We start from the raw sequence: 15611 nt of genomic DNA on the forward strand, positions 1-15611 counted from the left end.
AAAAACAACCAACAAAAATAGCAAAGGAGGCATTGAATTTGATGTCTAGATATATAAAGTCTGATGTCTTATGATTAATATTAGTGGGCAAAGCCATCATCTAAAAAGCACCTTCAAGTTAGGGTGAAGGATATATTACGGTATAAAACTGCTAATTATTGGGGATATTCAAAGACTTTTTCTTTTCTTTTTTACTTGTTAACATTATTCAAAAGTTAGATAAGTTTTTGCATAAATAACACTTTTTAAACAAAAAACTATTGTAAATCTACGTTATGTTAACGTTATTGAAAAAGAAAAAAAAACATTGATTTCCAGAGTTTGAACTCACTTCTGTACGCAAACAAATTTTATACGCAGAGTAAAAATGTGGTTTGAAGTAAAACTTAAGATGTTTAGATATATTGTATTATTTTTCTGCTGCTTCGCCACAGCGCTAGAGCCTAGAAAAATAATCCTTGAAATGAAAAGTAAGGAGAATGAAGTAGACGTTTTCTCTGACAACTATAAGGGGATTGGCTCGAAAGTGGTCGAGGAATATGTCAAGTACCTTAATACATAAAAACAGTCTTTTAGATCTACTTATGAGATTATATCTGACAAAGTCTGACGTCTCAAAGTATTTTATTTGCGTTCTAGATCTCAGTTATCCCTGGGAAAAAAGGAAAAAAAATATGCAAAAACGAATTAGCAAAGAAACTTTATACACCAATATAAATAGGCTACGCAGACCACTGCAAACCCAGAAAGGTTGGTTTCCATTAGAATTCTATATTTAACAGAATACATAAAATCAATTGATTATGCTGATTAATACTTTTATTTACAATTTAATAAATTTAAATGTGCTTAACAGAAGAAATGGTTTCGATAAAATTAAGCCAATTCTAAATCATGTTTCACATAGATTAAATATTGATATCCTGCCTGGCTGTATGGGATTTCTAATAGGGCTATTTAAAATATTAGTAAATGAAAAAAGGTGTATTGCAAAACATGTTCTGGAGTAACAGTAATATATATCTTAAACTCTTTTGGGACTAGGATAAATACGAAGTACTAGCATCATTTCATTATGAAATTTTAAAACCATAAAAATATCTAAGCGTATTCGAAATACAGAAATATAATAGTGACTTTTACAAACAAACGGACAAAAGATCTTTAAAAAAGAACAAAAAAATAGTATAGTAAGAAAAGCACTCAATTTACAACCTACGTCTGAATTTTTTAAGAGTTTTGTCTCGCTATACCTTCAAAAGTTCCTCCGCCTTTTTAATGGTGTAGCTGATAAGGATTAAAGAGGCACTTTCGCTCGTTCTAATTTAGTTTTAGGCAAAATCCTTTTCAGTTTTAATGAAGGCCTTGAGCTTTCTTTCTAGTGGCTTTGAAGTATGTCATTTTAATGATGTTTGTTGCACGACAATAGATTAGATATTTCTACGATTTACCTTCAGCAAACGAAGGGTGTTTACCTTATTTTTCACAGTAGAAATAATTAGGATAGAAAAATAAGAAATAAATTTTAATGATAATATTTATCAATGATAATTGTGATTTGAAACTGTTACTCCGGAAAAACTGTTATGCTGGGAGAAAATACGCCATAAATAAATAATGTAGATGGAAGAGTGTCATCTATTTTATTTATTGGGTTTCCCAGGGTAACGACATTAGAAAACTGTTATCTCAACTTTAAATATCCTTGGATCCCAAAATCACAAGCTGCTACCCAACTTTTAGATCCCGAGAAGAATCAGTCTAGAGTACCACAGACCCGATTTTAGTGAGAACCTCATTCTTTTTGTTCCTCGTAGTTTTTTTTTCAAGCAAAGCTATATCCTATTCCATGTTACATTATAGGGAGGCTGTTATAAACCTTAAATTGCAGCTTGGAACAATCCAAGGAATTTTTCTTCTTTTCCATTGGAATTCCCAAGGAATTGTTAATGATCGCAGTCGTCTTTAATGTTGTTTAGTGATTATTTATATAATTGTTTAGTGTTGTTTATACGAAGATTTTTAATCCCAGAATAAGGAATATGCAACAATTTCTTTGTCCAAGAGCTTTATGAATAAAGCTGCCCTTAGGTGAATATGCGTAAAATTTAAATCACAAAACTTAAATATGACAGGGTGGATCAGGATTTTAGAAATGTCTAGCTGAGGCATGGCCCAAAAAAGGTTGGGAACCACTGGTTTAACCCCATTTAAATTTATACTCCTTGGTTCACGAAACTGTCATAAGGAGTATTCATAATTAAAAGTTTATTTTTCGTAAAAACTATAAATTAGCTATTTAAAAAGCAACAAATAAGGCAGAAGAAAATTGTAGAACCAAAGCGAAAAGAAAAAAGAAATATAAAACTAACTAGATAGCACAAAATGATTAGACTATTTCCTCTTTTAACCTTGGGAATGAATTGCTTTTTTCCTCAGTCGCTATTTTGTTTGGTGGGTGTATTGAGATATTTCTATGTATTTGACATGCATTGATGACTTCCTAAAAACCAATAAACGAATAATAACGATTTGCTTGTCGAAAAGCTTTGAATGCGTGTCTGATAAGAAGTAATTCTCTTTAGAAAAATTGTCATATAGAAAAATTATCATCAAGAACTAGAATTACGATATGACCAAATATCATAATAATATATATCTTTAAATTAAAATGATTACCGAAATATAGTTAAAAAGAAACACATTACTGTTTGCACAGGTACTTTTTTCAAATCCTGAATATAAATGTCCCATCTGTCTTGTCCTTTACTCTGAGACAAAATGCTCCTTACAAGGCTTTTGTTGGCAATAACAGCCCTGCCTTCATCACATAATGTTGTAGAACAACCGAACAAGGCAGTCATGTTTGATCTCAAGTCTTTTATGTTTTTCTCTTTCAGAGGCGAAGTTCTAGCTTTGTGTGTAGTAAAAAGCCATACATTTTCAATGTATTATGTTTTTTCTCCCATAGCCACTACATATGGAAGGTTAGTCATAGAAACTTCGAAGGGATGTTCATTCAATCGGATATTGAAAGTTCTAGTGCCTTTTCAGAATCAAAAGTAATCGGGGCAACTGACCACCTCCCACACCCTTTTAGCTACCCTCCCCCCAAAATAGGTCTTTAGCTGCTGGTCTTAATGAGGATATCGTATAAAAGAAAATTTTTGGATTGTCCATGAAAGTATTTTTAAAATGCTAAAAAACAATGATTTAATTTTATAATAACTGTACCCGTTTACACATTGCTATCGATAAAGCCTGCGAACTTTGTCTCAGGTGTGGGGATATACAATAAATTGTTTCTTCTTTTTCATGCCTGTTGCACAACAGGCTCTTTGGATAGTTTATGAAGTTTTTGAAGTAACCTGCACATCGATTTGGATATTTCTCACCGGAAACTATGAAATGATTAAGAAAAAAAAAAAATCAAAAAAAGTCTTATTAAAAATACTGATTTCGCCCCAGGTTTGTACTGCTTTCTGCTAGATACAAATTTTTTTTGGTAAGGTAGATTTAGTACTTCATAGTCAGTTTTTGATGAACTGAAGTTTATTTCAGGTAATCCCGGCTTCACCGATGAACAGCCCTTCTATTGGAAGAGCCTCAGATAGAAGAAAAATGTTTGCCCATAGTCGAGCCAAAGGAACAACAGTAGACTGGACAGAAGAAGAATACCAAAGCTCATTCCCAGAGCCTGAACAGTCTCAGAAGCCAATGATGGATTACCTGACAGTACCATCACACACTATGAGGCATCAAATTGAGGAGCCTATGAGACCATGCTCAGATTGCGGTCTCCCAAAGCAGAAGGATTCAACCCGACTAAGTCGGGAGCGGTTAGACGTAAATGAGACGTCTTTTACAGAATTTCCTATTAGAGTTCCGCCAATTAGGTCCCCCAGTAGAACCCTCTCGAGGTCATTCACAGTAACAGAAGATGTTGAAGCAAGGCGGACATCTTTTTCAAGAACAAGAAATGCTACGTTCGACGGTGCTTATAAAATCACGGATGATTCTGCTCAAACATAGAGTTTACTTAATATTGTCCTTAATTTGTTCAAGTCAAAACTTGGCCGATTACATATCCTGTGTACCAGATATGAATAAATTCGGTACTAACGATCCAGTCGACAGAGAATTGCTAAAATTGATACAATACTTTGCCAAACTTATTTATCCACGCCGCCAGAGGTGCTACGCGTTGGTGGACGTTCGCGAGTATGGATGCTTCTCTCCCAAGACATTCAGCCATTTTGTAGAAGTAATTGTGACTTTAAGATTGGATCAAGGAGCATTACGATTTTACATTCTCTCATATTATTTGACCGTTAGCTCCCTCTCCAAACCATTTTGGCACGATACACCTCAGTACATAGCTAGGATCTAAATAACAGCTAAGGAAAGGAGTTATGCCATGAAGTAGATTCGAATAATCCCCATTAGTCATACAAATTCCCAAAGAAATTTATTATAAAGAATAGTAACCCTTGTCATAACATTTTTATTTATTTCAAGTCATTTACTTAATGAGATCATGTTGTTTAAAAACGCAGGTCTAAGAATTAGAAGGATTCCTTGATATATTGAGTGAAAAGATAAAATGAACTACAGATGTGTGACTATGACGAAAGTGATTTTGAGAAATGTCTCTGAAATTCCATCCTTTTGCAAGATTACTAGAAACGAAAAGAAATATTGTAAATAAATGAAATTGATGCAAGACACCAAAAACCGTTCAGGTTCAAAGGTTTCTTTGATTAGACAGGTATATGTCTTACATTTTAGAAATTTTTTCTTCCATTTTTCTTTCATCTTGTTTCTTCTTCTCTACCTCATCATTTATATTGTAATGAGACAGTTTCGACTGATAAAAGATATATCTGTAAAGCATATTTATTTTAATGTCAGGTACTTGTTTTTAGTAGTTAAACTCGCTCACTGATTCATACTTAGTGCCACCATTTTTACGCTAATAAATTACTAATATTATCTGATCATCTATTTGAGTATCTTTTCTGCATATCTTCAATGGATAGATGCTTACTGACTACAGATCCTACCAAATAATCTTTAATAATAGTGCTATTTTTGGCAATAAAAGTGATTGTAATATCTAGATGTTTAGTTATCAGGCTCCCAAATTGACAAACACCCCAAAAATAATTGGTATAGTTCAGAATGAACATATATTACTGGCTTTCATTACAGGGCGATAATTATCAATGATCTAGCATTTTTTTTCCGTAGGCTTTGTCTCAGTATACGAAATGTCCTTCAAAAACCGCTGCCTTTCAGCGCCCTGCCCTTTACACCTTATCCACTGACTGAATTTTAACTAGCTAATTAATAAATTAGCTAGTCATTAATTGAAAGGATTTTAGAGTACAATAAATACAACCACAAGGTAACTGGAAAAATTTTATTTTCAGATTACCTCTCAAAATTACTGAATTACAAATTTAATTCTTTAAAGTTAAAGAGAATAAACAAGCACTTCATTCCCGACCGGTTGGGGGGGGGGGTGAGGATGTCAGACTTTGGGGTAAAAAGCAGGAAGCAGCAGCAAAGGTGCCCAAAAGTTTGCCACAAAACCACTTTGTCATAGATTTCGGCCATTACCAAAGTGCAATTACAAAATATATTACAGTTTTAATCGGACGAAATGTCATTGTTCTTTACTGTCGATTCCAAAAAGATAATTGTTCTTTGTCATACGTAATTGTTTTTCTGTCATCAAGAAATTGCCAATTCAGAAAAATTTAGAGAAAGGAAGGGACAAATTTTATTTCAATTTGTCTTTAATGATGATACCAAAAAAGGTATCAAACAGTTCGTGGTAACGAACTGTACTAAGGAGCGACCCGGCTCAATAGTAACCGAAACTCTAAAAAATGGAATTTTAATACCAATAGGTACATCAAAAGAATCGCATTTTAATGCTGATTTTAAATATATACGTTTCATCAAGATCAGTTATACCCATCAAAAGTTACGAGCCTAAGAAAATTTGCCTCATTTTAGAAAATAGGGGGAAACATCCCCCTAAAAATCATACAACCTTAACGAAAATCACACCATCAGATTCAGCGTATCAGAGAACCTTATTGTGGAAGTTTCAAGCTCCTATCTACAAAAATGTGGAATTTCGCATTTTTTGCCAGAAGACAGATCACGGATGCGTGTTAATTTTTTTTTTTTTTTTTTTTCCAGGGGTGATCGTATCGATTGAGTAGTTCTAAAATGTCGCGAGAGGGCTCATTCTAACGGAAATTAAAAGTTCTAGTGCCCTTTTTAAGTGACCAAAAAATTGGATGGCATCTAGGCCCCCTCCCACGCTATTTGTTTCCCAAAAGTCAGCGGATCAAAATTCTGAGATGGCCATTTTATTCACGATAGTAGAAAAACCTAATAACTATGTCTTTGGGGACGACTTACTCCCCCGCAGTCCCCGTGGGAGGGGCTGCAAGTTGCAAACTTTGACCTGTATTTACATATAGTAATGGTTACTAGGAAGTGTACATACGTTTTCAGGGGGATTTTTTTTTTGTTTGGGGGGGGGGTTACATAGGAGGATATTTCCATGGGGGAAGAGAATTTCAATGAAGGGGCGCAGGATTTTCTAGCATTATTTGAAAAAACAATGAAAAAATAAATATGAAAAGTTTTTTGTACTGAAAGTAAGGAGCAGCATTAAAACTTAAAACGAACAAAAATTATTACGCATATGAGGGGTTTACCTGCTCGTTATACCTCACTCTTTACGCTAAAGTATTTTTAGCAATTTCAACTATTTATTCTACGGCCTTTGTGATTCAGAGGTCATTCTTAAGGAATTGGGACAAAATCTAAGCTTTAGTGTTAAAGAGCGACGAAGGTTGAACCCACTCATATACGCAATAAAAACATACGAATATATAAGTTCGTTACGTAAGTTAATTCGTAAGTTACGTATATTTTTTACCAATGAAAACGTTTGTAAAAAATTAAAAGTTCTAGTTTCTTTTTTAAGTAGTCAAAAACTTTGAGGGCAACTAGGCCTCCTCCCTCGCTCCTTTTTTCTCAAAATCTTCCGATTAATTGCAATTAATTAATATACAAATTTCGTTTTAATTATTTATGTGCGGAGAGCCAAGATTAAAACATGCATTAATTCAAAAACGTCCAGAAATTAAATAAAAAAAACAAGTTTTTTTAAATGAAAGTAAGGAGCAACATTAAAACTTAAAACGAACAGAAATTACACCGTATATGAAAGGGGTTTTTCCTCCTCAACGCCCCGCTCTTTACGCTAAAGTTTCTTACTGTTTTAAAAACAAAGTTAAGAGAAAGAGTCAAACTTTAGCGTAAAGAGCGGGGCGTTGAGGAGGAAAAGCCCCTTTCATATACGGAGTAATTTCTGTTCGTTTTAAGTTTTAATGTTGCTCCTTACTTTCATTTAAAGAAACTTGTTTTTTTATTTAATTTATTCAAAACCTAGGGGAATACTATTCCTTTAAAAGAAAATAACAAAAAGAAGGCATTATTCTAAGCTTAGAAGGGGGGGGGGGTCTGATCCCCTTCCGATTGGCATACTTGAACATGGTAGCCTCAAAAATAACACCTAGGGATGATTTTGTCCACAGTAGAATACAAAAAATCCGTAAGAAGTTTTGTTTTCTGTAAAGGGAAGAAAGAAGGTGATAAAAGTGTAAAACAACTGCCAACTTTTTGAAACATATAGCAAGGGGAATACTCTTGATATTCTGAAGAAGGGTTGGACCCTAAAGCCACTTAAACTAGTTTTAGAATAAAAAATGATGCCAACTTCTCATTATGGGGCAGAAATAATGAAGATTGACACACCTAGACAAGTGGTGTCTCATCGATTTCAATACTTTAAACGATTATGGTCTACAAGAGCAAACACACAATTTATACTTATTTTTGCTGTAGAAACAAAAGTATAGCCACAGCAGATGATAGCTATTTTCGGAGATTTATGGTTAACTAGAACAAGGGCTAACTACACGTGCGAGCAATTCTAAAAAATAGGTGTGAAATCTTCATGGCCAATAAGATATATAAAAACGGCCCAATCAGTGGCATCAGAGCACGGAAAATAGGAGGAGAGGCAGCTTTTTGAACTTTTTAATGCAAATACCAAACAGCCATTTATTAATGAAAATGCCAAAAAATAATTTTTTTAAACCTATGGAGGGAGAGGGAAAAAAAAATTGGTGACAGGTGTCCACTCCCCCAATTAACGTCACTGAGCTCCATGAGTCTACCTATTAAATTGTGACAAAAAAAGAAAAGAATACGGCATTGAACTCTACAGTCCCTACTGGCGGTGCTGATTTCAGTATCACGGCCCTTTAGCCAGAAAGTGGAAAAGGGAGTTGGAGGCCGGCCTTCCTAACCTTTTGTTCACTCTTCCTGTTTACCTTTCCCAAATTTTTTCAGTTTTGAGCTGGGTCACCTCTGGCTAAGCTTAAAGAGTCACACCACCGACCCCCCCACTCCAAACCAAATAACCAGCGACACCACGACTTGAGACCTATCACTTAGCCCAATTTTAGAAAATTCAGGGGCCCACCAGCAAAAATTGTACTTCAGCTGCATAATTTTGCGTTGAGTATAGAAGTCTAAGGGCTTTGAAATGCACTAATGTAATATTAATACGTATATATAAATTGTATGAAAATCAAATGAAGCCCAAAAACGAAAAAAATGTTTTCCTTTCACCACTGACCTCTTTATTCTCGAAAAAATAAGATGAATTTCAATCAACTTGTCCGATCCACAAGGGTTTTCAGTAAATTTCCCTCGAGATAAAAATACGATACATGGTTATCTCAGAAAAAGAGACTTCTTCATCAGCTAATGCATAGAAATGACGAGTTGGTCCTCAATTGTATTGGAAAAAAATGTACCGAACTGAGAAAATAAGAGTCAAGAGAATACTACACTTGAATAGAAACATTAATGTAATGATGAATAGCTGGGGTTCGCGAGCCGTGCCATACTGTCTTTGAGGCCACCCAATCTTTCCTTGAAAATAAAAAATACCACCAAAAGACACAAATAAAAAGAAAAAAGTAGAAAATGAAGCCCCTTCAGATCAAAGATACACATATTAAGAACTTAGTTCATGAATATACGATTTATAGCTCAGTAATACTGGAAAACTGTCAAAACGGACCATTGGAAAAGCATTTAATACGAGTATGTCTTAAAACACATTCTTTCTCAAAAGTATTAATAAAGATTATATTTGACACAACATAATTCTTCTAAATATACTAAATGATAGTAAGCACTGGTAAACAGATTTTGGCTTAAATATTCGGCTGACAGAAAACCAAGTTGAATTTATTGTTTCATATTCAACTCAATCGGCTTATCTAATAACAATCTAGTATTTAGCTGATTTCTTTCTTAAAAACTAAGTTAGTTTACTGAGTTGGTAAACTGAGTTAGCGGTACTACCTGGATCATCAGAACTAATTGTGGATCTCCTCCTAATTTCCCAGAATCCTCCAAACCCTTGATCGAAACAGCGAAATACTACTAATGTTGCAATTTAAGTAGATGGGCTACTTTTCCGCAAATTTTGAATCCAAAATAGCTTTTACTTTTAATTGATAAGCAGAGGTCTATATTGGGTAAATCTAACTTCCAAATCGTCTCTAGAATATTTGTGCCGGATTGAACTGAAATTTCTCGGTATATTTAAATAAAGCCTTCTTAAATTGATCTTTATTCTCTATTAAATCGCATAGCCTAAGTCAGCTTTGTATACTCCTCGTATTTAATTTCATTAACACAAATTACAAAAAGTTTAGGAATTTATTATATTATTTAAACCGTTTTCTTTTCATTTCAAATTCTAGAAAGAAGTTTGTTTCATTCAAACCCCGAATTATTTGTTTGTTTCATCTGCAGCATGCTTTCGCGAAGAGAAAAGAAAATTCAGCGAGCCAATTAAAGGACAACGACAAATTCATAATTAAATAATGTAGAAAGAGTTCTTTATAGCTTTTAACTATTTCCCTTAGGAAAGGCACTAAAGAACTAGTCTTCAAGTAAATCTTTCAAAACTTATTAGAGATATTAATAGGATGACAAGACAATTTTTTTTAATGAGTAAGGTTGATTATAGGTACTCTATAGAAGAAAAAAAAAAAAAAAAAAATAACATGCGAAATAAAGTTCGATTTGTAAAAACATAATTCAATAATGTAGAAACAATTCTTTAACGGCTTTCGCGAAATCTCTCTGTAACACACTCTAAGAATTAAGTTTCTCATAGAAGCATTTCTTGCTCTTGAATTAGAATAGAGAGCATACAATTATAACACTATTTTTTTTATTTTATTTATTGAGGTTCATCATAAAATTAGAATTTCGTCTTTAAAGGAAGACCCAAATAAATTGGTAAAGAATTATATTTAGACAATTTTAGGGAAAGAATACTTCAATTTTTAAATTTTTCTGTACTCGTAGTTCAGTTTTTGACCCAGAGTATTTTTCGACAGAACACTTGGATTTATTTTAGTTGTTTTTCTTTTTATTTTGAAGACAAAGATTGTAATTTAAACAAAAATGCTTTACATTTGAAACAAAGTAACATATATTAAATCAAAACTGTCTAAACTATCCGGTAGATTAAACGTTAACTTTCGTTAATGTTTATTTAAGCTGCGTGTTCCACCACCCAAAGACAGAATGACCCTCGGATGGAAAGAAAAACAATCTCGGACAAACCCCCGAGAGAATCGTAATAAGCGTTGCTGTGTTAGAATTCGTATCTTGTGCCGTCATATCAAAACGAAAGAACGTGTTTCTGTAGTTTTGCAGAATAAAAAAATAAGACCTTTAAAATTCTCGCGGGGAAAAACGATTTTTTAAGGATTTAAATGAGAGAAAAAAAAGAAGCCAACCACGTTTAGATACGATAATGAAAAATTATACAGCTTTGCTTTACATTTTTAAATTGGGCGTTCTTTGAGATAGTTGGGACCTACATAGGATTCTTTTTTTTTCAGGGAGAGAGGGTAGCATTTCGCTAGCTCCGAATTAAAAAAAAAAATTTGTTTTGCACAAATTATATTAAAGATATAGGAAATGATGGGACAAATAGCAAGAAATCAATATTTGGAGATGCATGCACCTAATGTATCGTCCCCGCTATTGTTTCTCACACAGAGGTGCTATAAAGTTTCGCCTCAATCATTGCAAATCTACCCAACATACTAACAAGTGGATGAGCCGGTGGATAAACATTCATCCTAGGAACCCTTTGAACTCTCCAATACAGTTAAAAAAAACGTGTCAAATATATCCTCGGGGTTAGGGCAAGATAAAATGCTGATTATCAAGGACAAGATAGTATGCTGAATACTGTACTATTAGTCAGTGCCTAACAAACTAAGTGCGACCAAAAAATATTGCATAATTAGAATCTATAATAATAAAATAATTTGCTTTGTTTGAAAGTTTTCTCTGAGTTTAATCGGAACTAACAGACATCCTGTATGCAAATAAATTAGTATTGGAATTCTATACTGGTAAACTTTACAGGGTAAAAACTAGATAATTCCAAGTCAAATGTATTTTTTCATTATGCCAAGATATAATCTAAAGCTCTCTCTCTAACTCCGCAATCATTTGGGAGGGGCACTTCAAACTATCAAGAACTAATTGAAAAAATTTGATTTTTATTTTCAAGTGCAGTAATTCTGTAGAAAACGACACATATTCACTTCATTGGCAAGAAAAAAAAGAAAAGAAAAAGAGCTGAATAATGTTTACACACAATGAAATTAAAGAATAAATTTACAGTGGACTTGAACGGAAGTGAGATACAAAGAAAAAATACCAATATAACAATCTATTTAAAACCGAAGTCGTTCCAATTGCTGCAGCTGCTTCGACAATGCATCCTCGGTTGCTTTGCGCTTATGGCTCAACTGCAAAGAAAGAGCTAGTTCTAAAACATTGCTGTTTAAAAATAAGAAGAAACTGATATATCCCCAGAATTTGTAAATCATAGACAGATTGAAGTTATTTCATGAGAGTAAGAAGGAACGTTCAATAAGTTTTAAGAACTGCCATTTTATCTATTCATTTCTTTGAACAAAGCATCAAATTTCAATTTCAAGAAATAGTGTTGTCAATCGACTATAAAATTATTTATAAAAAATAAAATAAAAAGTGTATATAATATTGTTATTGTTTAAAATTCATAATATCTGACAATAATGAATAAAAAAATGAACATATTATAAAACCCGTCACAATTCAACCAAAAAAGAGAAATCAGAAGAAGTAAAAGACACACAATATGAATACAATGAAGCACAACAAACACACCAAGAGCTACACCTACAAAGTTAGTATGAGCATCAACGGATCATTATTGGCTTCAGCCTTTTGGGGACATTTTTCTAAACACGTTTTTGTAACTTTAACTGAATTCGGTGGTGAAAACAGCCTCGTTAAATACGAATCAATTGTTCAAATAGGAACTTCAGATGCTTGAGGAATATTCTTCTTACAGCTACCTTATTCTGATAATATAAACATGATACGTAAAGAAAAGAAGGTAACGCTGCAAGAACCAAAAATTTACCACGAAATGGCAGATTTAGATTCCACCTAGGAAAAACTGAAACTCCGTAGGCAGAACTAATTTTCTTTTCAGTAAGATTTAAAAGTAGTACTCGTGTATGATGTAAGGTTTCAGCTATTGGCAGACTCCTGTATACATTCGACTTAGAGGGCATACTATTTGTTACCCCAGTTAGATTCCAGGTTAAGAAGAAGTATTCTAATTAATATAAAGAGCATCACATTCCGTCACTCTAAAACTTCAACTAATTTTAGTCTTTTTTAATTCAAAATTTAAAGTTGGATTGTCAAGAAGTCAAAAGTCATGAAAAATTAAGACTGCAAACCGGCTATAGATAAACTTCAATGCCCTTAAAGATACAGCTTAGAGCCAGTTTCAACTGGGATTTCGATATGCTCTTTTTGAACAGCTCTGGTGGTGATATGAATCCCTCTTTAATGCCCTTCTTCACCTGCGGTCTTGCAAGTGACCCTTCACCTTCGGTCATGTACCCTATTCTGGGAAAGGGTTTCCAAATCAAAGGCATACTGAATAACATGTCCATCTATAACTGAGCTTTCCTTTGAAGTACGCACATCCAGCAGGACGTTTGCAACTACAAGCAGAACATGGGCACAACTCAAGCCAGATTGAAATCCAAAGTGATCGGGGCACCTTACATTTAGTTTTAATGCCCAAAATAATGTTGTTGTTCTGACGAAACGCATTTAAGGAATTCCCCATTTTCCCACCCCCTCAGAATTTGGATCTGGTCCAAATATTCAAAAGACACAGCAGTGATCAGGCCTTTTTTCCATCGAGGTTTTGCAGCGATCCAACACCTTTTCTGATGCACGGTCGGATGGTATTTAAACACCCCTATTCTGTAGAGGTTTGGTCAGAGCCTGATTCCCAAAAAGAATAACCAGCACTTCTCACTAAATTTCGTTGGTCCATTCTGGTAATCATCCCGACGCCACGAAATCAAAAAAAAATATCCCAGACCGAATTCAATCTCCTAACAGCACCCGCTCGTACTCTTCATCAAGTTCGAAAACGTCAGGATGAGTATTGACCGAGAAACGCATAGAGGATATTTTCTCTTACTTCAAATGAATGTTAGCTGAAATTTAATAGCCTCCTTTACTAGATGTACTGATGACAATAACTTAGGGATTACATTCCATAAAGTTTCGTTGAGATTGACAATATTTTCTGGTAGATTTCCTAATGACATGAATTTAGGGACCCCTCATCCCCAGCAGAGGATGGGTTGTGACTAAAATTCAAAAGGCCCAGCCAGTACACTTACTTTCAATTCCAAAAAATTTGCTTGAGACTCTATAACCTCTTTGTTTACGGCTAGACGTTAGCAAACAGAGCGCTTATGGTAGAACAAATTCCTACGAAATATCTGAGCTTCGGATGCAAGGTGAGATAGAAAACACCTGGTCCTGTTGTAAGTAAGCATGTAGGTAAGATATTTTTTTATGACAATAACTAATTATTCTTATTCTTATAAAGAAGACCTTCACAAATTGAATAATTTCAATTTGTTTTTTGTTCATATTAGTGAAGAAGTTAGAAAAGAAAACGATAACTACCTTTTTCTGGAAAACCACTCGAGATTTTTCAAATTTTAGAGGAACGATCCTTGTCCGTTCTAGGAATCCCACACAGTATTCATTAAAAACAACTAATGATGAAACAATGATCTGTAATCGGGAGAGCCATGGATTTCCAAAGGATTGTAATGAGAAGCAAGTAAATTTTCCACTATAGAAATGTGATTTTCATAAAAAAAACCTAGCAATTTATTTGTAATTGCAACATAAAAATCAAAACAAGACTTGATAATCACGTTTAGTCAGCAACGCAATCGCTTACAGCTGTATTGATTTGTTAGCTGCTACATTTAAACCGCATAATGCATTTTCAATTTATTCCACCGGTGTTTCGGATTTTTTTTTCGCAAGTTAGTTTGTTTACCTTTGCTTAGTTAAGAAATATCCCTTTCCCCAATCCACCAATGAAGTTGAAGCACTAGAAATTAAAGAATGATGACAAGAACTCCGGGACCCCCTCGAGGGGTCCCGGAGTTTGCGGTATTTTCGCCATTTGAGATTGTGGTATTTTTGCCATGACCTTTCCAGAATTCCACCATTAGTACCTTGAGGAGATGCAGATGATTCAATCTTGGATCTCTTTGAGGAGATGAATATTTGTTCTTCACGAGTCTGGCATCGAACAGTCCAAAAGAATTTTCTTTGAGCTACAACGGTTTTGTTTTTCGTCTTATCTATATATATATATAAATAAGTTGTATGTGTGTTATGTCTGTCAAGTGACGTCATGTTTGTGTGTCGACTGACGTTATGTTTGTCGACTGACATCATTATAAGGATTGAGCTGTATGTCGTCATAAAGTTGTTTGTCGACTGACGTCATGTTTGTCAACTGATGAAATTACAGACCGGGACACCGGGACACAAATGACGACCGGGACACCGGGAATATAAATGACGACCGGGACACTCAAAGAGAAATTACAGACTTGGACACCGGGACACAAATCACGACCGGGACACAGGGAATATAAATGACGACCGGGACACAGGGACACAACTACAACGGGGACGCCGGGGGCACAGGGGGATATATAAATGACGACCGGGACACAGGGATTGTTCGAAGAGAAATTACAGACCGGGACACCGTGACACAAATGACGACCGGGACACCGGGACACAGGGAATATAAATGACGACTGGAAAACTCAAAGAGAAATTACAAACTGGGACACCGGGACAAAAATGACGACCCGGACACAGGGGGATATAAAAATGACGACGGGGACACAGGGAATGTTCGATTAGCAATCACCATCAACAAAGCTAAAGGGTAATCATTAGAATAATGAGGTATAGATGTGAATACGGATTGTTTATCCCATGCACAATTATATGTTGCATGTTCAAGAGTCAGTAGACCTGACAATCTATTTATATGCACAGAC

At 34.5% G+C, this 15611-nt stretch overlaps 2 protein-coding genes across 7 annotated transcripts in view; one reads left to right on the forward strand and one right to left on the reverse strand.

The window, feature by feature from the left end:
- Window positions 1-5112, forward strand: part of LOC136041442 (uncharacterized) — an 89950-nt gene extending 84838 nt beyond the window's left edge. For all 4 annotated transcript variants that reach the window (XM_065726111.1, XM_065726136.1, XM_065726128.1 and 1 more), the window contains one exon: window positions 3562-5112. In XM_065726111.1, the coding sequence (XP_065582183.1) occupies window positions 3562-4032 (471 nt within the window). In that variant the 3' untranslated portion in view covers window positions 4033-5112. The remainder of the gene's footprint in view (window positions 1-3561) is intronic.
- A 6573-nt stretch (window positions 5113-11685) lies between these two features.
- The window catches only part of LOC136041459 (vacuolar protein sorting-associated protein 37A-like), a 63955-nt gene continuing 60029 nt past the window's right edge, over window positions 11686-15611 (reverse strand). For all 3 annotated transcript variants that reach the window (XM_065726147.1, XM_065726164.1, XM_065726155.1), the window contains exon 5: window positions 11686-11954. In XM_065726147.1, the coding sequence (XP_065582219.1) occupies window positions 11880-11954 (75 nt within the window). In that variant the 3' untranslated portion in view covers window positions 11686-11879. The remainder of the gene's footprint in view (window positions 11955-15611) is intronic.

The sequence above is a fragment of the Artemia franciscana genome, chromosome 2 (assembly GCF_032884065.1).
Source record: "Artemia franciscana chromosome 2, ASM3288406v1, whole genome shotgun sequence".
In the NCBI taxonomy this organism is placed as follows: domain Eukaryota; kingdom Metazoa; phylum Arthropoda; class Branchiopoda; order Anostraca; family Artemiidae; genus Artemia; species Artemia franciscana.